The sequence below is a fragment of the Papilio machaon genome, chromosome 4, assembly GCF_912999745.1.
Source record: "Papilio machaon chromosome 4, ilPapMach1.1, whole genome shotgun sequence".
Taxonomy (NCBI): domain Eukaryota; kingdom Metazoa; phylum Arthropoda; class Insecta; order Lepidoptera; family Papilionidae; genus Papilio; species Papilio machaon.
The window spans coordinates 826,121-854,027 of record NC_059989.1 but is presented as its reverse complement, the minus strand read 5'-3'; the positions used below and the strand labels follow the sequence as shown (position 1 = coordinate 854,027).

At 34.0% G+C, this 27,907-nt stretch overlaps 1 protein-coding gene across 2 annotated transcripts; it reads left to right on the top strand.

Moving 5' to 3' along the window:
* The first annotated feature begins 1,860 nt into the window (after positions 1-1,860).
* LOC106719005 (adhesion G-protein coupled receptor G2) lies at positions 1,861-27,439 on the top strand. Of its 2 annotated transcripts, none has more exons than XM_045677824.1 (11): positions 1,861-2,073; positions 14,612-14,786; positions 20,364-21,155; positions 21,241-21,413; positions 21,495-22,135; positions 23,185-23,384; positions 24,002-24,253; positions 24,496-24,597; positions 25,241-25,475; positions 25,757-25,959; positions 26,042-27,439. In XM_045677824.1, the coding sequence occupies exons 3-11, from the start codon at positions 20,364-20,366 to the stop codon at positions 27,203-27,205; spliced, it is 3,762 nt and encodes a 1,253-aa protein (XP_045533780.1). In that variant the 5' UTR covers positions 1,861-2,073; positions 14,612-14,786; the 3' UTR covers positions 27,206-27,439. The 2 variants fall into 2 exon arrangements, with proteins under 2 accessions (XP_045533780.1, XP_045533779.1); XM_045677823.1 differs by having other exon boundaries at positions 25,754-25,959.
* Positions 27,440-27,907: the final 468 nt, after the last annotated feature.

The following is a 27,907-nucleotide window of genomic DNA, read 5'->3' as shown; positions in this document are numbered from 1 at the left end:
TTTTCGATTAATAAAGACTGGTGGTGTAAAAATAATGTATAATAATGGTTGAAGAATCTGAATCAACGCTGACTTCGCAGTTCTGTTCTAAGTTTAAAAGACCTTTAACGATACAGGAGTCACGAAATTCGTTGGACCCTTCCGCGTTATCCAACCCGATAAGATTCATGAGTCTTTTGAAAAATCATATTGGATTTTACGCACACTTGTTGAAATATTTCGCAACATTCAAGTGTTTATAACTCTTACTTTATCATCGTACAAAGACATTTCACGAGTTTATCTCGTTCTGATAAACTTGTTTGTTCCTCCCGATACAGTTGATTGTATGTCGAGTGATGTTAAACTGAAACCATTAGACCAGAGATGGCCAACCTTTTTGTCTTCGGATTTTTAGAATGAAAATTTAACACCTTACTTCCACCGAGTTGGACGATGAAAAAAGATACATGTAAGTACTTGGCGCCGCTTGCTGCTAAGTGGATGACGATGAAAAACTGTTGTTGATATTCTAGAAGCCTTCTACATCACTGTTCATCGCGACGCATGTTGAGAAGCACTGTATTAGACGACATTTGTTTTATTTAAAAGTATGACTCGAAGACGGATCCCTTCCCTTCGTACACAAGGCAACGTAAATCTTCGAAACACGGCAATTTTAGTCGTAAAGTGACTTAAGAAATACAGTGTCATAGAGCTTTGTATGCAGTATGCGTCGCCAACATTTTATTCTTTTGTCACCAACATCAGTCGATGGGATTTTCAAGATGGCGTTGCATATCTATACACTTGAAATATATAGTCGCTACGCCTGTACTTATCGAATAAACGATTCGCGTCGACGATTCTACGTCATATTACAAATTTGAGTTGTTTGATTTAGAGGAAAAATTATGTGATAATAATATTAGTAATTATTAGTACCGTGAATGCTACGTCAAATAATGCGTTATCTAGTAGTAGCATAACTACAACATTAAAGAATGTGAGAAGGGTATAGAAATTAATATTTGCAGACCGAATTAAGATTTACCCACTTCAAAATATTGCAAAAGAATAATAACAAATTAACAACTGCAGTAATACTTAATATAGATCTTATTTCTAGTCGATTGAAGCTTGTCCGTTTGCATTCTACTGCAAAAAATTTATTTTATTTAAGCTGGCTGTACTTATGTTATTAACGCCGTTGTACCAAAATGTTCTTGGTTGGATTTATATTCTTAATTGTGACGTGTTTTAAAAAAAGTGTTAAACCCCCATTTAATTTTGCAAAGACAAATTTATGTTACTTTTGAATTTAAACGTAAATAATAATTTTTGAGTACCAAAGAGCTGATTTAGTAATTTTTCGTCAGCAAAATAATCTATGCGGTTATCAATTAGGCAAATTGCATTCAAGAGTTCTACTCGTTTTGCGGTGCGAAGCCTTTTCTACGGATCTTCAGTGATCTAAGCATTTAATTGTCAAATTCTTGATATTGTTTTCGTCATTGAAGCTGAATAAAAAAACATTATCAAGGTTTTGACATTCTCATTGATTCTTAATTCTTTGTTTATTAAGTTTTGTTTGTATTATTTTTTTATCAATAAATACAAATAAAGGTGTATTAGACAAATCATCTTTATAACAAGCACGCGGAGATTTAAGAACAAACTCAAGACAATCAGTGAAGATTAGTTTCATAAAATTAGCTTCCTACTAAATGACGTTCAATAGGAATAAAAATGTTTTCATTAATATTGCCTGAAGTTAAACCTTCTTTCTGCAGCGATATGTTTTATTTGCACTCGGCTTTACATGTAGCCTCCGTGGTGTGCAGAAAAAAAGTAAATCGGTGTCTGCAGTCTGTAGCAGGGAAGCGTCGTCGACAAACGCGCGCGCGGTAACTCTGTTGGCGGGAATTTTGACAAATGTCATATCGTACGTAACAAGTGATAAAATTATTGGTGATCTGATAAGTGTGTTTCAGTGTTGTTTCGCAAGTTTACTATTGAGAAAACTTATAAGATAACTGCTGAAGTGCTGTGTTAAATTTTAAACGGCTTTTCGTGAATATTACGCACAGATAGGTAAGTAATTTTTTTAAATTCAAGCTTATATTACTTTTTTTGTGTTTTATGAAGTCAAATTTTATTAAAAAAAAAATTATATCACATTATATAGGTTGAACATCGAATTCGAATTAATTTGAACAGCGTGAATGCCTCGTACTCTAATCGATGGGCAATATGTAAAATGATATTACGATCTGTTAATAATCTGTACGAATATTCGCTACAAAAAAATAATAACTATGTAATATACTAACTTACAGCTAACATTTTCGTCAATGTTTAACAGTTAGTGTGAATCGTATCATGTTTTTAAACTAGTTAACAAAGTTTTGGTAGTCTTACCAAAGTTCCTGAATTTGTTCAAACTCCCGAAAATGTACATAGATAACGTAAAAATCTTACGTGTATCAATTGTTAAAAACATGTTTTAGATATGTAGTAATAAAGTAGCGGGATGAATGATTCATAAGCGAATTATACCAAATATTTTTCAAGGAAAATATATTTCACAGATAAAAAAAAAAATTCCTTTGACACGGCATTCTCCGAAAGACCTTCGCAGCTTAACTGAAATAATAAGTCGTTAGTGTTTTTAGACGATCTGAGTTTTTCTTGTATCTACGATTTAAATGTAATTTATATAATAAAGTTGATACTATCTTGTTTCGAAATAATAGTAAAAAATGCATAATCTGTAATGACGTTAAAAACTTAAATTCCATAACTAGCCTTTGCCTGATTAAAAAAAAGTTATAATGTGCCGGTTACCATTTCATATTGCTGTGCCTCCAGTATCGAAACACTGAATCCATTATTTTTACTTTTTACTAACGGGCTGATTTGCAAAGAAGTCAAATTAAAATTCCCATCATAGTTTCGCAGATGGAATAACCAGTCATTAGATGTTTTGAAAACAATTGGCACTTATGAGAAAAAAAAAAACTTTAATCTCAAAACGTTATTCGTCTATTTAATTTTTTATGTGTTTTTCACTCATACTTTATGTACGTTTTTTATTTTTTTTAATTATAAAAAAAAAATTGACATCAAAAATTAAAATATGTACTTCGACTATAAGGTGACGAGAATCAAGAATCACTTTTGATGCGTCACAAAGGAAGAATAATTTATTTGGAAGAAAGTGAACGACAACATGAGTATAGTGAAGTATGTTACGAAACTATACTAAACTAAACTGACAACTATTAATATATTTATAAAGATAATCATAATTTTTAAGCTGAATTCAATGGGTTTCCGTTGTCTAAACAATTGAACAAAAACATATTTTTATCTCTGTCAAGTAAACAGAATGAGAGAGAAGATATCTCTCCTGTTGCGCCAGTGAAAGGATGGATAAGGATAACTATATATGTTTTTGTGCAGGTGTTTGCTCAATGAAAACGTTTAAAATCACGCTTCAGGTGACTGTTTATCTAGCGTGATATAAAGACGTCATTAAAATGGTATGACGTGGCGTCGGCTCTCGTAATAAACTTTATCACGGGTTTGTTTAACGTGTTTATACTAGGCCTAGTAGTTCTTAGTTTTTGTTTGGAGTTTTAATTCGATTTAAAACTGGGCAATTTGGAGAGGAAACGGATTACTTATGAGATAACTTACTATGCTATCCAACTCTACATGTTGCTGAACTCTGTGGGCTAACCATAGATGTTGAATTAACAGAAATGCAACTTTAAGATAGTTTCTATAAGCTTCTAATTCAGTCTGATAATTTGATATATGTTAAGCGAACTTTCCTTACACTTTGGTTAACTTTTGGACGTAAAGGGATGCGGCACGCTATTACCCGTCCTGTTCCCCAACCGCAAAGAATCATCAGGTAACTGCGAAGTAATGCATTGCCATATAATTTGAGTCTTGTAATACACGAAACCACTAAACTTTAAAAAGGGTAAATTGAGAGTGTAACGATAAGAATATTCGTGACACGTTTGACACATGTTTAGGTACCAGGTCGAGTTACCCAACACCAATGGTGTTTATTACACCATCAAAGGTCTTTCTAATTGTTAATAAAATGTGTAACATGCCCTTTGTATGTGTGTCATACATACTAAGCACATTTCGAAGGTTTAAGACATCGTTTATAAACGTTGCTGATAATGAAAAACTAATTTCTAAAATGTTCTTCTGTTTGTCTGTATGTCTATCGCGTTTATTCGTCTATTATTTTAGTCAAGTCCGTCTATTATCTGTTTTAGTTAAGTTAGTTAAGTCTGTCCATTATTTCGCGCAAGGTCGCATTTGTTCCGGGTAATCTACGGAACGGTTGGATCGATTTTGCCGGGATTTTGACGGGACGGTTGATGCACGCGGGCATATTACAGTCTACTTTTTTCTGCGCTGACGAAATCGCGGGTGATCGCTAGTTCCAAATTATATTGTCAAGCCGAACAATTTATTTTTTATATGGACATTAAAATTACGAAGGCCTAATTACCCCTAACTTAATGTATTATTATAGTTTGATTGGAATTCTTGTAGAAGCTATTTGACAACAGTTTAATGTGTTGGTCGTAAATAAAACAACAGAGGTAAAAACGAACATTTAAACTAAAGTCGGAGTCATGTCATACCACTACTAATTGCACTATAATTGACTTTAATAAAACTTCATCTTAATTTCGTTCACAAAAACTTGTCGCAGTGCAGACAATTGTTCGGGATGGTTTATGATCATTATAAAGTCATAAAAGTTTCGTTTAACGATTACTTTTTTAAGAATAACCGTGAAATCCGATTGCAGTATCACTTGTATATTGTTGTCTCTATTTTAACAAAGTTAATGTGAAGGGTAACAACATTTAGTTATACTAGTGAGTAGACAGTGGAAATCCACCTTAAGAATATAACACTAATATTGTTTTTGTTGATAAAAAGTTGTTGATGTTTTAATGTATTTTAACATAAAAAAAACTAGTGTGTGAACAATCGCCTTACCTTGGTTTGCTGACATTGTGAGTTCAGTTCCAGCCGGTCTCCTGGGGTTCAAGACCGTGCGATATGTTGTTAACCTTTTAATTAAATATTTACTTAGTCTGTATTATGTTAAAATATTTTTCAATGCTACGGTACTATAATCACATGGATACTTCGGTAAAATTTGGCTCTTATAAATATTTTTAGCATATGGAAATCTGTCTTAAATTAAAAAGAATTTTCTACGAATGGCAGAAATAATAATTAAACTATACGTTCTTTCAATAACAAATCATTTTCATTGGCATTGGATTTTCACATTAGTGAGTAATTAGAATTATCATTAATTGTCGTACTCAGGGTCGTTTAATAGTCAGTAAAGGAGTCCTTTAGTACAGGTTTAGTAATAAATTAAGCAAAGGTCAAACAAGCGGCGGGAAATCGAAGCGATCAATGATTTTTTACGGGCAGTTTAAGTAATGAAGTTTAAGTAACGTAACGGACTCAGAGGTTGAGCACTTGACTTGCAATCTGCAGGTTCTGGGTTCGAATCCATGTACCAACGTGTTTTTCGATTTACATATGTACATTAATCCGACGTTCTTACGGTGAAGGAAACGTCGTGATGTAACCTGCACATATCTGAGAAGAAAATCAATGATATGTGGGAAGCTAAAACGCACTAGGTCAGCGTGGTTGACTATGGCCTAGTCATCCCTAACTTTGGGTAGGTTCCGAGGCCCTTAGTGAGGACGTATAGCTGATTATGTTGAACGTAACAATTACGTGTGCAGCAGCAAATGTTTCACGTTAGCAGTAAATAGATAAAGTAGACTAATGATTCATTTCTCAAGATGTAGGCACGTTCAGAACCAATGGAATTGTCTCTTTATAGTAACCTAGTCGTTATCTCTCATGCAAATATGTCTGTACACACAAATGTTGATACACAGCATGTGTTTTAATTGGTTATTTAAATGTTAAACTATAGATATAGTTTATCAAGATTTATTTTAAATTAAAAAAAAAAATATTATGTGGCCTTAATTTATTAATAACTGTTTTTCTATCAAGGATGTGATCTTCGGTTCTGAAGAGTTTATGGACATCCTGTATAAAGTGTTTTAACAATTGTAATTTGAATTCTACATTTATCTATTGTAATTATAAGGTCAAAATGTTTTATATTTTCTGTTTAATTTTTATTATATTGAACGAAAGGTCTATACATACCAAAGCCTATGTAATTTACAATAGTACGCGAGTTCTTCATAGCTCTATAACAATGCTGTGTGTATCGCGCTACAATGTTGAATAGTTGAGAAACGTGCAGAATATTACCACTTAGGTTTAGGTTAATTAACTACTTTTTTAATATCGCTTTTTTTTTAGAAATAACTTAAAAAAACCTAATCTCACTCACCAATATTGTAAATCTTGATTTTCAAATGACGAAGAATAGGGAAAAAAATTCATCGTCATATGTGTATATCCTTTTATTTTATTTTTTATATTAAACGAGCCACTAATAAACAGTAATAATATAGTAAATAATAATTTAGTATACAATGTTACTTTTATATTGGTAAATGTTATATCAAGGTGTTCTATATAACAACTGTATCAATATACATAACAATAACAAATTTATTTGATATGGCAACATTGCATACGCGATGCTAGTTAGTTTTTGCCTTATATTTTATGGTGTCATTTTATACATCACTAGATGTTAAATCCCTTTTTCTTTTTTGTTCGTAAAAAATATATATTTTCTTTTTGTAAAAGGTATGTACTGCAAAGTACGTAGGCATTTGGCGGACATGAACTTTCTCCTTGACGCAGGGCGCTCCCTCCAGTCCGAATTGGACGCTATAACTCAGCGTGCCTCCAACATTATAGCACTAATAGTATTAACAAGCCTAGTTCCATAAACTATTTTGCTACAAAAACCACGCCAATAAAACTAGGCAGAGCCGATCATTCTTTTACCTAACTAACTAACTAACACTGTTATTTGACCAGGATAATTGGGAGAAATAGTAAAGAAAGAAATTAATAACTTTCAGGTGATTGTAGCTATCAGCAATGGAGTGTCTATGGCTCAGGGGTTAAGCACATGATTTGCAATCTGTAGGTCCTGGGTTGGGATCCCGCCGCCATGTTCCAATGTGTTTTTCGATTTACATATATACATTTATCCTGCACATATTTGAAAAGAAATTAAAAGATATGTGAAGTCAACCAACCCGCATTGGGCCAGCGTAGTTAACTATGGCCTAGTCACCCATAACTCAGGGTAGGCTCCGAGCCCCTCGGTGGGGACGTATAGTGAGCTGATGATGATGATTGCAGTGATTTTTTTTCCATTCCTTCGAATGTTAACCGCAATGACTAATGGACGGCTGTCTATTTAAGATACGGAATTTCCAAATCAAGCTATCAGGTTGTTTTGAAAATTTGCACACTTATTGAGAACAGATTTAAATACTTAATAATTATCCTAATATTCTGGAAAATACTGTAAATACAATCATAGTCTCTCGGTCGAGTATTTAAAGAGAGTTTTTTGGACTTAAACAAAAGTGGGGCTTTTATACGATCCATACAAATTCTACATTAAAAGAACCCTCTTAACTTTATGAACAATCATGACGTAATAATAGAGTGCATTCTCGTATTCGAGTCGGCTTGCAGCAACGCACTCGAGCAATCGTAACAGAAACACGTAGCCCGTTAATTGACCGATAACAAAATCGATTCCGTAGCGTTAATCGATTGCTAAAAATAATCGCAAGACGTGCGCGAAAGTGATTTTATAACTGGCAGCTTGGATTGAGTTTTTCAAGTTTTTCAGGTTTGACCAGCTTTTTCACGTTTGATACAACGTGATGTTACGAAGGTTTATTTATTCATAGGTTCATATATGATGCTATTTTTTTAAGTAATTTGTCTAATTTATAATGACACAGATTTCAATATTGATTAAGATTATCAAATATGTGAAGCAATCAAATTGCTAACATGCTTTATTAAAATTAAACAGTTAATACGACTATGCGCCTTATGCAACTATGATACAGATTGTTTTTGATTAACGCTGTCAGATATAATCTTGCACGTATGCGGACGTTGTGTATTGGTTAGACTTCCGTTTTATTACATAAATATCCTTCTCAGCTGGATATTCAATTGTCTTTGTTGATAATAACTACCGTATTATAATAATTTAGTAGACAGAAATAAACATAAACTGTTCCCAAAGAAGTAAGTACATTTTACTTGATAATTGCTTAATAAAAATTGTGAACGAAAAAATTTATCTTCTAATAACACCACTACTAATAAGCGTCGTAGGCGCAGTAGTGTGGTAAACATTCAAAGATAAGTGTGAAGTCAACCAACTCGTATTGAGCTAGCATGGTTGACTATGGCCTAGTTACACCTAACTTATGTAGGTTCCAAACCCCTCATTGGGCACAAGAATGACACATTATTAATGATTTCTCCAGATGTACAGAACCTTTTTTTAAAGGAATTGCTTCATTAAATTTTGTTTTAAATCATACTAGCTTTTACCCGCGACTCCGTCCGCGCGGAATAAAAAAAAAGCACACAAGATAAAAAAATTCCTATGTCCGTCTCCTAGTTCTAAGCTACCTCCCCATCAATTTTCAGCTAAATCAGTTCGACCGATCTTGAGTTATAAATGGTGTAACTAACACGACTTTCTTTTATATATATAGATTCCTTTCATGTAATATTCGGAAGAATAATAAAATATGACAACTGTATTTTTTTCTTGGAATTGAAATGGTTGTGTGTTTTGTAAACTTGACATTATTATTATGACTTATATTTATAAATACGTTAATGAATTCCATAACGTATTGTGTCCGGAGATGTTTTATAACTGAAATAACGGAACAATAATATAGTTTATATATTTACAACATGACATAATAGAAAATTGAATGACGCGAAGCTACGTAATTAAAACATTTACAAAAGGTATCGATTGATGAAACACAGACTGAAGAAATCAAAATGTAATTTTCGTAAAATGTGTTCCATATTTCCGAAACATGTTCCAAGGAAGTAAATTTTATCTCTAGAATTTTGTATGGTTTTTACTATATCACTGTTTGTGATACAAAAAACTAGTTCATTGTTTCTTTGTAATGGTATCTGTTTAGTAAAAGAAACGTAATAAAATTCAATCGAATCGTTTTATCTTTAAAACAGTTAAAAGTGGAAGTGTGGTGTTTTTAAGATCTGTGCAGTTAAAAATCGTAATGTTTATTTAATTATTTAGTGTGTTTTAAGAATTTCATAGTCTGATCTGCTTGCAATTCTTTTTTTCCTTAAATTTAATTCTGTTTCGACAATTTTTTAGTCGTTTAGATATTTTATTTAAATCTATCTGAACTAACTTGAAAAAAGAAAGTTAAGTCTTCTATATTTGTGTAGCATCAGAAACCTGCACTAAGGGTTCTTCTTTCGTGAATAATTAACATATCTGAGTGCGTCCGTCTCATAGTTTAAATCTCTTTATTGATAGTTTCTTTGATTCAAATATAACCACTACTAGGTTAATTAAATTTGAACCTTATTACTGTCCAATTAGCGTTATTATATTGAAGTTGTAAATGTGTGATATAACTAATTTGTTTGTACATATATGTCTTAGATATATGTTAATTTGTCAGTACAACAATGAAGATAAGACGTCAACAGAAAAAACGGAGCATTGACTCTCGAATTCTTTCGTATATTTAGTATTCTTTCCGTTCCCTTTCCTACCAACATTTCCTTACTTCTTCGAGATTTTAATCCCCGTGTATATAATATTATAAATAGGTTAATATGAATAATAACATTAAAATGTAATTTAGTTTTCTTTTTCCCCTTATATAATTATTCTGATCTTTAAAAAAGAAAATCTGTAAATAAGTAAAATGGCGACTCATAAAAATTATTCTACCTAACGCTGGCACAAACCGTGCCGAAGCCAAAAATAAAGAAGAAGAAGAACACTCTCGAATGAGTTGATTCACAAATAAACAATCAAAACAGTTTTTTTTTTTTGGAAAACTGAAATCAAAATATTATATACCAATAAATATGTGTTTACTCTCGTTTGTGCAGTTTTTATATAGACAAAGGACTTTAATATAAAAACAAATCCATTCATAGTTCATTACTTCATATTGAGTGTGTAACTTTGAGCTCAGGACTGAATCAGAGACGTTAGAAACGTAAACATTACGATAAGATATCACTTCTTGTTATTCGTACCGTCGTAATGTTGGACTGTACAGAAATATGAATACAAAAATGTTTTATATGACATTGTATTACTTAATGTGTATACAATGGACCATAGATTCATCATTATATAAATATCTGTACCTAAGGGTTGTCTTAAATTTTAAGTTAAATTTCACGATACTGTGGGTGCAGCGCTTATTAAAATTGGTGCAGCGCCCCTACTACGTAAATACACCAAAAATCTCATGTTAATTTTAACTGTCGCAAATATTCTTGCTAGGCTCACTGTTGTGACCTAGACTTCAACAATCTTGATTTTTGAATATTTTAGTTGTCTAGTTGGTTGGTTTTTTAAACTAGAATCATGCGATGTATCTGTAAAATGAATATGTTACGTGTCTGTCGCGCGAAGAATTCGCCTTCTCTCGCACATTAATTACGAGAAATTACTATCTAATTATCATAAAACATATGATAATTAGATAGTAATTAGATTGTAATAAGCTTAATGAAATAAAGGTGATGTAAAAGAGGCTGTTACATTAAAAGTCTTGTGATAAAAACAAATTATTCGCTTGGATTATCTGTGACGAACGTCGGTCTTCGTCCGAGAAACCTTTACGTCCAGGATCGAACGAGATTTTAGAATTTTAACTGTACATTCATGTGACGTTCTTACGGTGAAGGAGAACAACGTGATGCAATCTGCAGATATTGTCGAAGAAAGTCACAGATATGTGTGATGTCAACTTCTGGTTATCATCAAACTGTCAACGTCTGGTCTTTTCTCCCTATTTGGATAGGCTCCGAGCCCTTCGGTGGTGCTCATCTATGAGCTGACAACGACTATACTATGACTATGTTAAACGTGACGTAATAAGTACTAAATAGCAACTGGCAACTGTTTTACGTTTGACATTTATATTCCATTGTTGATTTGATATTATTGAAAATTTATCTCTCCTATATCATAGGCTCGGTCCCACTGTAATGTTAGTGATTGATGTACTTCATGTATTCCGGTTGGAAACTAGTAAGTTGGTTACTTCATGTGTGAATGATTGCTACAAATACTTTTTAGATGTAGATGTGATGCGTGCGCGGCTGCCGTCATTGAACAGAGAAGAGGGTAAACAGGAAGAGGATATTTGCTTTTTCCAGTCAATGTCCTCTCTTGCCAATCATTTCCTCTTCCATCAGAAAATTCTAGAAGGAAAAGAGGACTATAATTTCTATTTCTTTGTAAACTTGTAAGTTTTTGTTGTTTGGCAATGTTTTGACGATTGTTAAAGTAAAAAATGGATTGACGTCAGGCGGGTGTAACTACGACGTGGGGAAGTACCCATAAAATGTTTATTTAGTCAACGGACAACTGCACCCAATACTAGCCAATAGGATGACAACACTGCGACATTATTATACAACCTTGTTCTATTATTAATAACTACACCAAAGTGTGACTGACGTGCCCTTAATGTGATTATTAAAATAATTCTAAATAAATAAGTGATAACTTTATGTAATACATAAAATTCTCATGTCGTGGTGTTTGTGGTTAAACGATTTGACCGATTCTCATGAAATTTTGTGAGCATATTGAGTAGGTCTGAGAATCGGCCAACATCTATTTTTCATACCGCTATTAATTTTTTTTTAAATGCGCGCGGATGGGGTCACGGGCGACAGCTAGTTGAAATATAAAAAAAAATATGAGGTTCGTCTGTTTGTGAGCATGTTAAAGTTTTTTAAAGAGCATATAACGTCGCCCGTCCGCGTCCGTCAAGCCTGTCGGTCAGCCGTTTCGGAGGAGTATGGTAACTAATATTGTGACACGAGAATTTCATATAGAAGAATATGTGTAAATGTCAATTTTATTTTGGAATCGGTGGTATTTTAGTTTTTCTTTAATAACTACATTTATTTCTTATGGTTACAGTACTTACGATATCTTTTTAATGATAGGCCATTCGTTACCGTCACGAACTGCTTTAGAAATGGCTACTTGTATTAGAAATTGTCGCTCCAGTGAACTGTTCCTTTTGTAATAAATTATGACAACACATGAATTGTTATACATTCTGTGAAATCCAATGTCAAATCACTGTTAAACATATTGTCTACCAGCCCTTTTAAAAAGGGAACCATCTTTGAAAAAGTCAGAAATAATATTTTTTTTTTAAATGAAAAAAGTAAAGGTTTACGTAATCTACAACCAGATATAATAGTAAATAATTTGGCGTTGAACACCAATTTAAGTATAACTGCTATTATGAAGAACTAACATGAACAATTATGTGTTTGTATCCGAAACAGTGTAATAAAAGGGTCAGTACACAATGTTTTGTTTTCGTAGAACGAACATGTTCTGACATTATACGTAATGTGTACGTACATTTTCGCAATTTGTACTTGTCTATAATTATGCTTCGGAAGGAGCAAGACAGGCCTTAAACTGGTGATAATGATTTGAGGAGAAAAAGTAGCACGTGCAAGAAATACCACGTGTATTTATTTTTATAGGATATTTAAGTTTTTATTGCAAAGCAAGGTCCTTGTACGATTTTTATAAGGAATAGCTGCTAGTGGTTTCATTGGTGATTGTATAAAAGATATTATATCTGTATTAGAGATATTTAGGATCTGTTCAGAATATTTCAATCTTACTAATATTATAAACTAGCTTTTACCCGCGACTCCGTCCGCGCGCAATAAAAAAAAATGCACACAAAATAAAAAAGTTCCTATTTCCGTCCTAGTTCTAAGCTACCTCCCCATCAATTTTCAGCTAAATCAGTTCAACCGATCTTGAGTTATAAATAGTGTAACTAACACGACTTTTTTTATATATATAGATCCGAATGTTTAGATGGATGTTTGTTTGAAGGTATCACGCCTCAACGGATCTTGATGTAATTTGGCATAGATATAGAACTTAATCTGGAAGAAGACATAGGCTACCCATCCGGATTTTTTTTTCGCGCAACCGATTCGCGGGCGACTGTCAGTTAGGTAAATATTGACAAGGTTGGTGTGACTAACGTTTTAATGAATCTCTTCCGCGACCTTAAAATATCTGAGGCAAATGTACGATTAATATTTTTCTGTTGAAAATCCTGGACACTCTAGTTTGTCATAAATCACATAATGGCACTTGTAAATCGCCGAATCGATCGCGTGAGATTACGAAATGGGTTTGACATTTCAATAATAACTCGGATACGGTAAAAGTAAAGATATAAGTTCAGTATAATTCCGAAATGGCTATTACTATATTTTTTGACGGCCGATTTCTAAAGTGTTAAATTCCTTATACGCAAAGAAGAATAAAGACGATTTGTGAAAAGTATTTTGCTAAACGAAGCTCTGTAACTTTGACATTATCAAATATGGAGTAAGGCTCTGCTATTGAGACAGAAAATGTTTAGAAATGGTAGCACAAGGATGATTAATAAACATTTATTTGACTTAGTCACGCGACTGTAGGAAAGATAAAAAGGTTTTTTTTGCAAGCGTAATTCGGTTTTAATTAACGTTGTTTATTATGGTGTTGCATTAATAATGTTATTACTATGAAATTACTTGAAATAGATAGGACTTCGTCTTGTGTCCTGTGTCCTAGTGCTTGTAGGAGGCCTAATTTTAGTCTTCTTTCTCTTTCAATACTTTTCCTACAAGAAAAGGATGGGAAGGGAAATAGATTTGGCGAAGGAACACATAGGTAGGGAAGATATCCTTTATCTATGCGTCTCTTCTCCATTGATGTACAACGTATCTGCGAATGTGGACATCTTTGGGCAGCAGTTGCTTTCTCATTTGTTACCTTATAAGAAGTAGCATTTTCTATCGTACTATTAAAATGCACTTACAGAACTGTCAAATCTTCAATCATAAAATTCGTCAAATCTACTACAGTTTTTATATATTTAAGTATTATTAAGTCACACCATCTGAATTAACTACAGCATTGTCCATATACTTATTATGTAAGCCAGCTTATTACTCAACTGTTATGAATGTTGAGTAACTTCCAAGTTAATGTTAATAGTTTGTTAACTTTTACTACATTTGAATGAGTGCCTTGTTTGTTTCCACAATGCTCTTTTTATTAATACATAATAAGAAATCAACTTAAATAAGATACAAAAAAACTTAATTAACCGTAGACTGTTGATTTAGAAAAATGGAACATATTATAAATTTCTAACGGTCCATTCTATTGTTATATCACAAGAAAACCCAACGAAACTACAATAACAGACGTAACAATAAGATAGTTAATTCCCATCCAAGCATGACATGTTGACCGGCATTCCGATGTAAAAACTGTGATTCCTTGCAGGCTCACGAGGCGGAACCGACGTCACGCCAGAAGCGATACGTCATCCAAGATCACGGATCGTGGGAAGGTGTACCGTGGAAATGTGGCCTTGGACTTGTGAGCTGAGAGCGTCGTGAGAAGATGACCAGTCACAGTAATCGGACGAGAAAGCAAAAAGATACTTGAACGATTAAAAGTAAGTTGTCATGTTACACTTTGTTGGGTTTATACAAAATCAGTACTTATGTTACTAGTTAACAAAGGTGGGCATTAACTCGTTAATCCGTTAATCGTTAATTAACGAAGTTAACATTTTCCTTAACGGATTAACTTTTAAGTTAAATTCAAAAAGTGTTAACGCTCTTGTTAACTTCCGTTAAATTCTACTTCCGTTAATTTAGTCCGTTAATTGTTACAATAGACACTTATTGACGTGTTGTCATTTTATTTAAATTATGCAACAGGCTACATTTGTAAGTTCGGCTATGTTCGGCGACCGTCGGCGAGTCGAATGGTGACCGAGAACGAGAGAGAACGAGAACGAGCGATTGTGATGCATGTTATACAATACACCGAGCGGCCGGGAAAGACGTGATCAAAAGAGTACCGCAGAATCCTTGTTAGAAAATAGTGACGATTTAACCAAACTTACCTCTATCAAATATTGCGAAGTTTAGGCGCTAGACACCTTCAAAGTTTTTTAATTATTTCACATTTACACAAATATCTTGAAAAGTCTATATTACATTTTATTCACATTAAAACTGGTTTTCATTTATTTAACATCACTTTTTTTTAGAACATGATTTTGTTATAAAACCAACATAAGGTACGAAAGTACTTTATTCTAAATACAATAATTGTACACTTATATATATAGATAAACACTGCGTTGAATTGCAATCAAAATAATCAAGTGTGCATAACTCTTCAACTTCGTAACTAAATTACAACTAAACTTTGTTGGCGACGAAAATGTTTATTTTAATATTGAAGTTTAAAGACAGCAAAAAAAAAAATAAAAAAAATCGTTTATGGTTCATTTGAAAAAGCGTACAAATAGGATTTTTTTGTCATTGCGTAGATAAGAAACAAACAATGAAAAATAAATTTAAAAATACCAAAGACGAAATGTGCACGCAATAAACGTTCCTCAAAAACAAAAGGGATTTAGGTGTTTATTACCGTCGTTTGTTTTTTTGGGGCTTCTTCATATTCTACGAAAAATAATTTTAACAACAACAAAAATATGAACAAAGGATCAAATGGACAGCCGCACAGAGAATGCGATAACGAACTCAATGGATTTATGGCCCCAACCCTTCTAATGGTCGGGGATGCACGTGCGCTGCGCAAAGACAATAGCGAAGATAATTTGTTTGTTTACAAAAAAAAAGTATACGACAAAACGAGAAAGAATGAGGAAAAAGATAAAATAATTGTTAGTGAAATAATGTTAAACTGTGTTATACTAAATTTAATATATGAAATGTCGCCACAAGTGACCTTTACAAAAAGACATCGATTTTTTTACGTATATCGAAAGTTTATTTTAAAATTAATCGAATGTCGTTGAAAATAATTCAAAACATATTCTTACTAATTAACTATAACGATTTTATAGGTGATAAGAAAGAGAGAAGACATCACCCGCGATCGGTTGTTTTCGTTATGTCGTGTAACTTATGCTCTATACACTGAGAGTAATTTAACTTGATTTAACATATAACAATAGATCGGACGATAGATCATTAGATGATAGAAGTTATCGAAGGCATCTCAGTTGTATAGTTTGATGCGTTGAGATGTATCACTGGATTGGTTTTATAGTTTATTTATCAATGTTATAATAAGTTTCCTCTGATGTTAGAAGTTTTATTAATAAATCTATATTAATAAATAAAAAGTACGTAAAAAATGATAAGTCTGTTCGTGGGCCCTTAGCTAAAATAAAATAAAAAAATATTACCAAATTATACATAAAATTAAATTTTCAGTTGTTGGAGTATGAGCAAATGAATATCCGGGTGCAAATAGTAACAGATAAATGTAAATACTGCACAAAAGTTTTGATTGTTTTCTTTTGAATATTATCACATGTCTTACTGTTTAATAGAAAATTTATGTTGTCTAAATTTAGTTAGCTCTCTAATTCCGTGACGTCGAATTGTCGATAAAAAAATTGACTGAAAAAGTCAATTGTCCATCATTGTCAGTGTACTATATAAGTGTGTGTAACTAGTGCATGCTATGTCATTATTATGGTACAGGCATTAGTACATCGCTCCTATTGTCTAAATTATATTTTAGTATATTATATAACTAAACTATAGATAGGATTAGCGATCGCCCGAGATTTCGTAAGCGCAGTAAAAAAATAGCCTAAGTTCTATTGAAAGTCTCGACAAAATAGGTCCATACGATTCGGAGATTATTCATATGGCCATTTCCCGCTTGCGCCTTATACTCGTAATATAAACAAAAATTAACTTTAACTGTTAACTTTAACTTGCGTTAAATTTTCGTAAATTAAACGCTTTAACGATTAACGAAGTTAAATTTTTATTTAACGAATTAACGATTAACGAAGTTAACTTTTTGATTAACTGTGCCCACCTATGCTAGTTAACTAAATTTTTTTATGAATAGTTTATTTAATGTAGAAGAAAATATTGTACAGAACATTTTCTGCATGAGTTACATAGTCAAATACTCAGTAAGAGAGCGAGGTAGTGCTCCCTCAAATGTTTTTTTGGCTAGCAGTGTTTTCTAGCTCAGTATAACACGGCAACAGTGCTAAATTCCTAATCGTACACGTTTAATAGTTGCATTTAATGTCTATAGCTCGTCAGTTACAGGATGTTATTTATTTTTAAAATCATACCTGACTACGGATATAGTATTATATTGTTTCATTGATTTAATCGTTTCGTGTTCCACATCACGTGAGATTAATTGGTCGGTTTCACGCAAAAAATCCGCATTATGCGCTGAGAGCGGTCGCACGACAATTCAATGCATCGACATAATTTCCCCGGGGAAAGGAAGTGGGGGGATGGGATATTTGCATCTAACTGCATCTTACATTCTTAGAATACTAGCAATCGTTGCGAAATAGATGACAATTGTCATTGATGGAATCAATGTACAATCAATGTATGTGAGTTTAAAAAACCGAAACACGTGTATGAAAACTTATGGTCAAAAATATTTTCAAATGGCATCAAATGAATTACATGTTTTTTAGTACAGATGTTTAGGCATTGGAAATCTTAACGAGTACTTTTACGAAACGACCTATCGACGCCCCCATCGAATAATCCTGTAATGCACTCTTACCGGTAATCCACTCACTTTTTGTTTTCCGTCGAATTCGGCATCTAAAGGTCCTATTAAAGGTAATGATTTTTTTTAATATTTTTCTTAATGTTAATTACGGAGATAAAAAGTCGTTATTGAAACAGATTTTTTTATTTCCGGTATTATAATTTTATATTATAATCCTTCATAGCACAGAATACGCCCGGAATACATGAATGAAAATTAAATACAATGAAGCTATAAAAATTAGCTTTGTTTTGGTATCTAAAAGATTCTTGTACAATAATTATTGATGAAGTTATTAAAGAAATACGATTTATTGCTTCTCCTGAAAAATTTGATTTTTCCTATTACGGGGTTATTCGGTGGGGGCGTCGCTATGATTACAATCAGAAGAGAGAAGTTCAATTTATGCGACCAAATCTTTTCAACCTTCAAAGGTTTTTTGGAATTAGCAATATTTACTATTACATATTCACAATAAGTGTAGATTTTTGCATTACTAGTACTTGAAGAGATTTCTACATTGCACCCTTTCCTTTCTAAATCATGCATTGGGGATGGGTGTTGATAGAGTTAGGTAAGACTGTTCAGACACGTTGTTTAGAGACGCCCATTACTGTCCAGCGCTTTGGGCGGTCGTCCAACTGCGTCTATGAAGTAGTTAAAAAAGTGGTGCTGGTTTTCAAATCTTTTCACAATGTATCGTGAAGCAAAACGTAGGCAGTGCTAATGCTACGTATAAGGCATTTGTTGTTACTCGTACATGTGAATTGATAAACTTATATAGTAGTGCTGATACAAAACAAGGTCGTATAATACTTCGTATTGTTCTGTACTTGTGGAAAACTTTTCTAAATATATATTTATAAGGATATAAATATGAGAAAGTCTTTTATAGGTATTCTTTTTCATTATAATTTAATTCGTTTTAAATAATTGCTTTTTTCTTGCTATATTATTTTGGAAAAGAAGTAAAATGGTTACTCCAAACTCTTAATTTGCTAAAATTATAGACAGACCTCTAAACGAATTTTTAGTTCTCATTTCCTTTCTGAAAAAATTGTCTCGTCATTAAATCAACAATGATATCTATCGATGACTCGGCTTAATAACGTGTTTCCAGTATTTGTACCATTAGTAATAAATTGTGACAAATTCACTGTAGAGGTATACTATGAATAATTCCAAAAACACACGTGTTGATTGATATGATTCAGAAAAATTATAAAAAAAAACTTTCACATTTTTTTATCATTGAAAACGAGAAAAACGCCTGATACACTAACTTCCTCACTCAAAGTCTCCTCAGACAACAGTAATCACTATAGGAAATCTACCCTAAATCACTGTATTAGACCATGACTCTGAGTGTAGAGTACTACAAGAAGTATTCGAATAGGCTATAATTTTTGAATACGAAGGCTATATAAGTACATTTCCTAAGCTATCCAGTATAACTGTCTTTGGTCATAACGGATTGTATCCACGCTTTATATTGATTTGTCACACCTAATCCAACTTGCTGGGACTCATGGCGTCTGCGTGTCAGAATGAATTTATATTTAACTGTACAGTATATAGTCTAAGAGTTAGCCCTTTTAGTTCGATTTGTTTATTTATCTTAGTTGAACAGTTAGTTTTTTTTTGTAATTGTAAAATTGCTTTAAATTTAACCTTTGTCGTGTTCGACCTCCGTATAAGGTTGAAAAGTTGCTGAGGCATAATTGTCGTCCATTTAGGTAATGGGAAACTAGTTTTTATTCTTACCGGAAGACAATCTCACAAGTACTTAAATGTATTTTATAAAGAAAGATAAATATTTAATTAATAGGTATAAAGATCTATTACTTAGCTACTAGTACCAATACTAATGTAATTGTTAGCCTACATAATTATTTTAATGTTGACAAAAGCATCATTAACAATGTTAGTAGATTTATCGAAGCTTTGCGTATTAAAATCATTAAGCAAGAGTTCACGGTTCGGCGCAAATCAGAAACGATAATATCCGAATACGGGCAATACAGTGAAGTGCCGATTGCCCACTATCACCGCCTGCTTGTTAACTTGATAAGATAATCGACGGATCACTAGATATCCGCACTTAATTTTGTGTGTAACCTGTTCAATTCCCCAAATGTTTGTACAGAATAAAAATATCCAAACATAGGCTATACATAGAAAAAAAAATCCTTCTTCAAAGTTACTTCGCAAAGAATATTTAGAACCGACTAAAGTAACTTCAGTTAATTACATAGCTAAAACACGCGATTATGCAAATTTTTTTATCACAAAATTGATTAATTAAAAAAATTTAAGAATATGTACTATACGAAGATTCTTATCAACGCTCACCTGAAAATTCATCATATTAGCTTTTCATTCAAGGCCAATAGTCTTATTCATCAATATGATATTGAGAAATAAAATCAAATTGTTTCTCTTACAGATGATCCTGCAGTGGTTGTCCATAGGGAAAACTCTATCTCTGTTGTTCGTATTTTGGATAAACATTAACGAAAGCGATGGAAAGAAACAGAAGACACCAATATGTCCTGTGGGCTTTCAGTTAGCCTTTACGAAGCAGAAAGAGGAACCAATATGTTACAGAAAAAAGGGTCCCGAAGTGTTCGCGGATATGTTCAACGATTGTGTTGGCAATTTATTTTCCTCATCTTTGTACAACAGTTTGAATATTGCAAATTTGAATACAGTAATATGGACTGAATATAAGACGATATATCCCGGTGGTCCTTTCATAGACTGGTCTTACTCAAGTTCGATCGGTCGGCTTTTATTTTCAACTTATGATGTCAACTATAATCAAGAGCTAGGTCTACATGAGGACTTATGTTTAGTGATAGACCCGGTCAGTAACTTTACGGCGACGAAATGTGACGAGAAACATTATAGGTATTGCTTTTTGAAGCCTTATCCAGACGAAGATGAAATGACAGATGAAGGTTGCGGTGATCTGTGGGAATCATGGAGGTTCTCAAGTCCACGACCGACTTGCCTTTCGGTCTTGAGCGGTGTAAGCGGAGGTCCAGTCCGGGCGACGTGGCGACAAGCTCAGGAATTATGTGAGAAGAACGGTGGGTCGATTCTGAACAGAGGCTGGAGGAATGCGAACAATCCGATGTTCCAAGCGGCCGGGTACAGTAGGACGTATCCATTGGGCATCATTATGAGTTCCGATTTCTCTATGTTAAGGTATGATGCAGAAGATGATCATTGTGAGGTAAGTATCATTTTGTTATTGTATAAAATTGGTAACCATTTGTTTTTTTAGCTTTAGTTGTTAATCTACGTTTAACCCGATTCAGATACCGGAATCTGAATGGAATTTCGAAGACAACGTGCATTCAGCAGACACCCTGCTCGGCTCTCTACACGACAACTTCTGGTATCTTGTCAACAGTTCCTACATATTCTACGATGTAATTTGCGAAAGATCTATTCAGATGAAAAATATTACGATGAACGTTACACTCGATAGGTAAACTAGCTTTTGCTATAAAATAATTGTTTATAGGATCTTGTAAATTGCGACTTTCTTCTAGAATTTTCTTTTTTTTAGGGATAATAAATTGTTGTTACGAGTTAACGATTCATTACGAGAAAGCGACGTATACTGCTTCTCCGACTCTGTGATACACTACCCCACGAGGATCAAGGTGCATCGTGAAGACGATACCAACGTGTTCGAGCTGAAGCCGATAACTGACGGCTACTACTGGTGCGTCCACACCGATACTGAGACCTATCAAGTGGCAGAGTCCAACAAGGTTTTGTTCATCAGAGAGAAGCAATCCGTGGGAAATGTTTACGCGACCAAAATACGTTTGAAGAAACCATATAATTTCGAAAATTTGGAGAAATCATACAGACAATGGTTGAAGAAGTTGAAGGAGTTTGTATTCTATCGTACGAAATACACACAAATTTATGGAGAGGAATCTCTTTACGCTAACGATACTCAGAAAGTCTTAAAACAATTTAAATCAGTAACACCAGGACTAGATTGGAAGGATAAAGAGATAATACATAATTCGAAAATAAAGAGGCTATATTTAGATGGAAGAACGGCTTTGCTTCATATTGAACTGAACTCTGACATGATGCCAGTGATGCCGGGCTGGTGGGAAGACATGGAGGTGGAATATATGAAGCCAGCATATTATTGCAAAGGTTTCGATTCGGTGCCGACTTTAAAATTAGGTTTGTATAATTTTATTACATTTACTTTCTAATGCTTTCTAATTCTTATAGTTTCTAATGAGAGCGTCCTAATGTACATTTATCCGATGTTCTTATGGTGAAGGAAAACATCGTGATGCTGCACATATTTAAGAAGAAATTCAAAGATATGTGTGAAGTCAACCAACTCGCACTTTGCCAGCGTTGACTATGACCTAGACACCCCTAACTGGGGGTAGGCTCCGAGCCCCTCAGTGGGGATAGTGAGCTAATGATGAGTTTCTATTGTCAACAACATAAGAAAGTACTGCCAAGTATTTCAGTATGAATTTGTTAAACAGTTTTTAATTTTCAAGGTTATTAATTTACAAGTAATGACTAATATCAAATTCATAATTTACAATGACACTCGCGACATTTCATAACAATTAACACCACATCCGGCCTCACCTTCTGACCCCTGACAACGAAGAACATTACAAGTGGGTCAATTAGATTAGCACCCAAGTGAACACCTATATGAGGATCCATTGTTATTTGAACTTTGCTTAAGGACGTCACAATTTTTTTAATAGATAAATGTTGGGCAAGGAAAATGTAAACAGCGCTATGTATTGTGCAGTAATTAAACTTATCATAATTTTTGGTTAACTAACATAAAAAATGCGATGAACTTCTGATGAACATAGTTTTGAAGCAATCAATGGATTCACATCTGTTATTTAATGATAAATGAGTGTTAATGATCTCTATAATTAGTACTCTTTGTATTGTAGCAGGACCTTGCTTCAACATCACTTCAAATTTCCCTATAAAATTGCGTAAATCATTGTTCTATAATTGGTTGGCGGTAATTATTGCCAAGTAAATTGTACTTGCTCTATTACTTACTAGTAGTATTTCGTTGTAATACAGAGTTTGTGACGATCTTTTAACATAGAAGTAGAGTAGCATGAAAACAAATTAATGCTTTTCGTAGCCAATCTAATTCTTCATACATTCTTCGCGCTCTATGTGTCTCATAATTATATAGATTTTCGCATCGCATTTATCACCGTAATCAATTCCAGGTGAATCTACGACAACTTCTAGTTGCCGAACTTATCAGTGTGTGGGAGACTTCAACGAAGGTGTGCAGTGGGTGACCACAGCTACCGAGAGTTGTACGACAAGAACTCCACTCTGGGCTCATACGACCATACGCGTCCACACCAGCTCTCAAAAGGATATGGTCCAATTGATCATGCCGACAGTAGTGCCTCGCGATACTGTGAGTACAAATAATTGTGAGCTGTCTATGAGTATGAATAATTCACTTCAGCTGTAAATAATTACTCACGTGCATGTGTAATTCGTAAAAATCTTTATTTTTAATGTTTCCCATAGAATTTATTATTTTTATACCATCTTTTGATCCGTTTAATTAATCCGATAATACTGAATTTTCGTTCTTATGACAATTTTCAAGTGTTATCATCTGAAGTACGAGTATAACACTTTCTTTTTTAATATCTCTTTCTTAAAAGCTTGACTGCTTTCTAAATTCTTTTCTTTCTAAGTGTATAAAAGAATAGTTCTGTACAATTACCAAACGTACTAAGTACATTTTCCTATACATTCAATTATAAAGTTGGTTCTGATTTACTATAGTACGTGTAGCGCGTATCGTAATTTGCCCGCGTTCCAAAAAGCAATGATCAAAAATCAAATATCAATTTAAATTTCACTTATCATAAAGCATGCTTAAGTAATAATTTAATATCTTCACACAATCATAATTATTTTACGGTAAGTAAAGTGTGATAACTTCTGTTGCGGTAATTCTGAGCTCAAAAATAATTCATATACACGCTGTTACTAACATCACAACACTAAACCGCATTATAGACACGACAAGAACAACCGCATATTCGCGAACCAGGCAGCGAAAGTTCAGAAGAATCTACAGAAAAGTTTAGACCGAAGCCAACTCCGCCACCACCACCAACAACTACGGAACCGACGACAACAGAATGTCAGACAGAAACGACAGAGGCTGTATCCACTGATACTCTTCCGCCAATTACAACTGTTCCTACCACAGAAACGACGGAACAAACAACAGTTGTTGTAACAACGGAAATGACTACTACGAAACCGGTAAGTTCTTCGAAAGCGGCTACTTAAGACTTAGCACAGAGCATACGAACATAGTCATAACAGAGGCCGAATATAATATGTAGTTGAAATTCATACAAACATTATTACCATACGTCAGTGAAAAGTAGTGTAACTAACAACTGAAAACTTGGCAATATTCTGCCATTTTTTTAGGCTAAGGAAAATTTTAGTAATTTTATTAACATGATCGAGGTACCAACTCTTTGCGTTTAATATTATAGCCAGAAGAACAGCTGCAGCAAATTCTGGAAGACCTCGACCGACTGCTGAGTAACGAAACAGGGCCTATTCTGGTGGAAAGCATCGACCAAGTGTTTGATCAGGTTAGTGAAATTATAGACCTTAATTATAGGAAGAATTTACTGTGGATAGGTCTGCCACCATAACCAAATCTTCTCTCAAAAGCAGAATGAAAAAAAAACCTTGCTTCACGTTGATTTAATAGTTTGTAGTTATGTGACACAGATCGTCTTTAGAGATTAGTACGATTGGAAATCTATTAATAGTATTGTACATGTAAATTTCATAAGCGGCGTTTCAAGGACGCGTTCAGATATGGCACATTGTGTTAAACATGGGACGACATTTTGTCACCGTAAAAAAGTTATATATGTTTAGATTAGTTTATTTATAAAAGCAATATCTATTTAAAACTAGCTTTTACCCGCGACTCCGTCCGCGCGGAATTAAAAAAAAAAGCACACAAGATAAAAAAGTTCCTATGTCCGTCTCCTAGTTCTAAGCTACCTCCCCATCAATTTTCAGCTAAATCAGTTCGACCGATCTTGAGTTATAAATAGTGTAACTAACACGACTTTCTTTTATATATATAGATAGATTCTCTAGGTACTAATTGCATAATGTCAGACACGTTCTAAAAGATTTTTTTTGTTACATTTGCCGTACCTCATTTGTCTGGTCTTTAATATTTAAGTTGGTAACATGGTACTTATGTGGTACTTCCAGGTGGACGACCTCTTAAATGTAGAAGACCAGCTCGATATCCCTGGGAACCTTCTACATATGCTGGACAAGCTTGGCTCTGCTGTATACTTAAACGGTTCAATCAATGCAACCGCAGTTAGAGGCAACATCGCCCTCGTGATGGCGGACGCGAAGCCCAACAATCCAGTCCGAGGGTTGAGGATAGCCGCTAGCAATGAAACTAGATTCAATAAAAATTCATTTGAAGTGCTCTCAGGTGAATTAAGATAGGTTTTAACTACTTTTTGTACAAATTACAATATTGCAGGTTATCTTAATTTCTTTCTGTTTAAAATTAGCAACTATTTTTCAGCTTCTGAGTTTCTCGAAATTAAATTAAAAGTTTAATATCCAAAATGTTCAAGCACTTGGTGCAGGTGGCCTTTAAGTCTATTCAAATTCGTTAAAACTCTATTTTACTGGAATTTGTTACATAGTTATATCAAATCTTATGTATAAGTTATCAAAGTGGCCAATATTCCGTTTATTTCATAGAAGAACTGAACTCTTCAACTCTGAACGTGGAGGACAACGAAGCGGTGGTGCACCTGCCGCAGTCTGTGGCGGAGTCCTCGCGAAGAATCAGCTTCGTCGTGTTCCGCAACGACCGCGCCTTCGCCTCCGCACACCACAGACTCTCTGTCAACAGCAGAGTCCTCAGCGTCAATGTTGAGAATATCACTCAGTTTGGACATGGAGAGGTCAGTATATGGAGAGGTCAATATACGGCTTGTAATTCAACTGGCTAAGCCAGGTGTAAACAATAAACAATTTTTTTGGCAGGTCGTTGATATTCATATCAACCCACTAACAAGGGACCCAGACAGAAACCTTAGCCGTGCCTGTGCCTATTGGCACTTCGTCGAAGACGGCACCGGGTACTGGTCACAAGAAGGCTGCACCTTTATCAGAGCCACACAGTCGGGGTTAATGGATACCTGCCGATGCGATCATCTTACGCACTTTGCTGAAATTCTCGTCCCCAGACCAGTGTTCTCACAGCGGGATGAGGACATCTTAGAAATTCTATCTATTATCGGATGTTGTGTATCACTCTTAGGTCTTTTAATGGTAGGCTTGACAGCTGCAATGTTCAGGACTTGGAGAAGAGACTACAGTAACAAGATCTGGCTGCAGCTTTGTATAGCTGTATTTTTACTGGTTGTTTGTTTCTTAATAGTTGTTTTTGCCAAGTTCAATGAGTACAACGTGGGTTGTATGTTGCTCGGGGTGGCTTTGCATTACTCTGTATTAGCATCTTTCTGCTGGATGTTAGTTGCAGCCGTTTTGTCTTACAGAAGACTGGTTTTGGTCTTTACGCGTGATGCTTCTCACAAGCTGCTGCGGGCGTCGGCATTTTCGTGGGGCGCCCCTTGCGCTGTCGTGGGTATTCTTCTCTCAATCTCCCCCCACTCCTATGCGGGCCGATTTGAAGAGAAGACGCCGAGTGGCGCATTTTGTTATCCTTCTGGTCTCGCTCTATGGCTTGCGGTGTATGCACCTATAGTTATCATGTTGTTAGCTAACTGGACGCTATTTTGTCTGATAGTTCGTTCCGTGTTCGCATCTAGAAGGATTCAGAGGCACGGGGATTCAAATGAAGCTATGCGCTGTGCCTCTGTCAGTTGTTTACTCGTGTTCCTTTTCGGTCTGCCCTGGATATTTGGTTTGTTTGCATTTAATATAGTGGCTGCATACCTTTTTACTTTTACGGTAACTTTCCAGGGATTTATACTGTTTTTATTCTTTGTATTAGGGAATAAAAAGACTAGAGACTTGTGGTTAAATAAGTTGAAGATTACACAAACCCGCAAGGTGCCTGTGACTTCTTCTACTTACTCTAATCGTAGCACAGGTGCTGGTTGGCGGGGTAACCCAGCATTGATGGACTCGAAAAATTCTAAACCTAGATCATTATCTTCTCCGGACGATTCCAGATTCTCTTGACAAAAGTCTAAGTCTAGAAGATGCAACAAAAAATATGAATGCTCTATTCAGTTTTAACTAAAGTGATTCCTTCACTATATTCGGTAGTTGTAGTAAAATCTAGTCTTTTACTTCTGAGTATGAATTATTGGCAACTAATTGCAAGATATCTAGGTACATTTGGGACCGTATTTAGTTTAAAAATGCACTAACTAAATTATGAAAAACAGTTTATTAGGTTAAGGTAAACAAGAAGTGTTAAAAGATTCTGTGTGATTGAAAGAGAGACCGAGAAGAAGACCTTAAAATACGAAGGTAACAGATGACAAATAAAAGCAAAATGCTATCGTATGAATATTTATCGTCTTGTAATATCTAGATACAGGTCTAAAGACGCCAGATTTTGACTTATACCATCATTCCACAAATGTTGCCATTTCCTTTTTTTTTTAAGAACAAATTAAAATTTTTAAATTTTACAATACTGTTCCTAAAATCTTTGTTAATTGGATCATTCAGTTTTCAATATGTTGATGAATTTTAACAAAGAATACTTAAATATATTTTTAATTTATTTATTTAGTTAATATGCTTATCTATTATTTATGGTGTTGTTGGAAGGAGCGCTGTAAATAATAATATTCTTGTACAGAACAAATTAGTTTTAATATACGATATTGCTATTAAATTAGTATATTGAGGCATTTATTTTAAGAATTTATT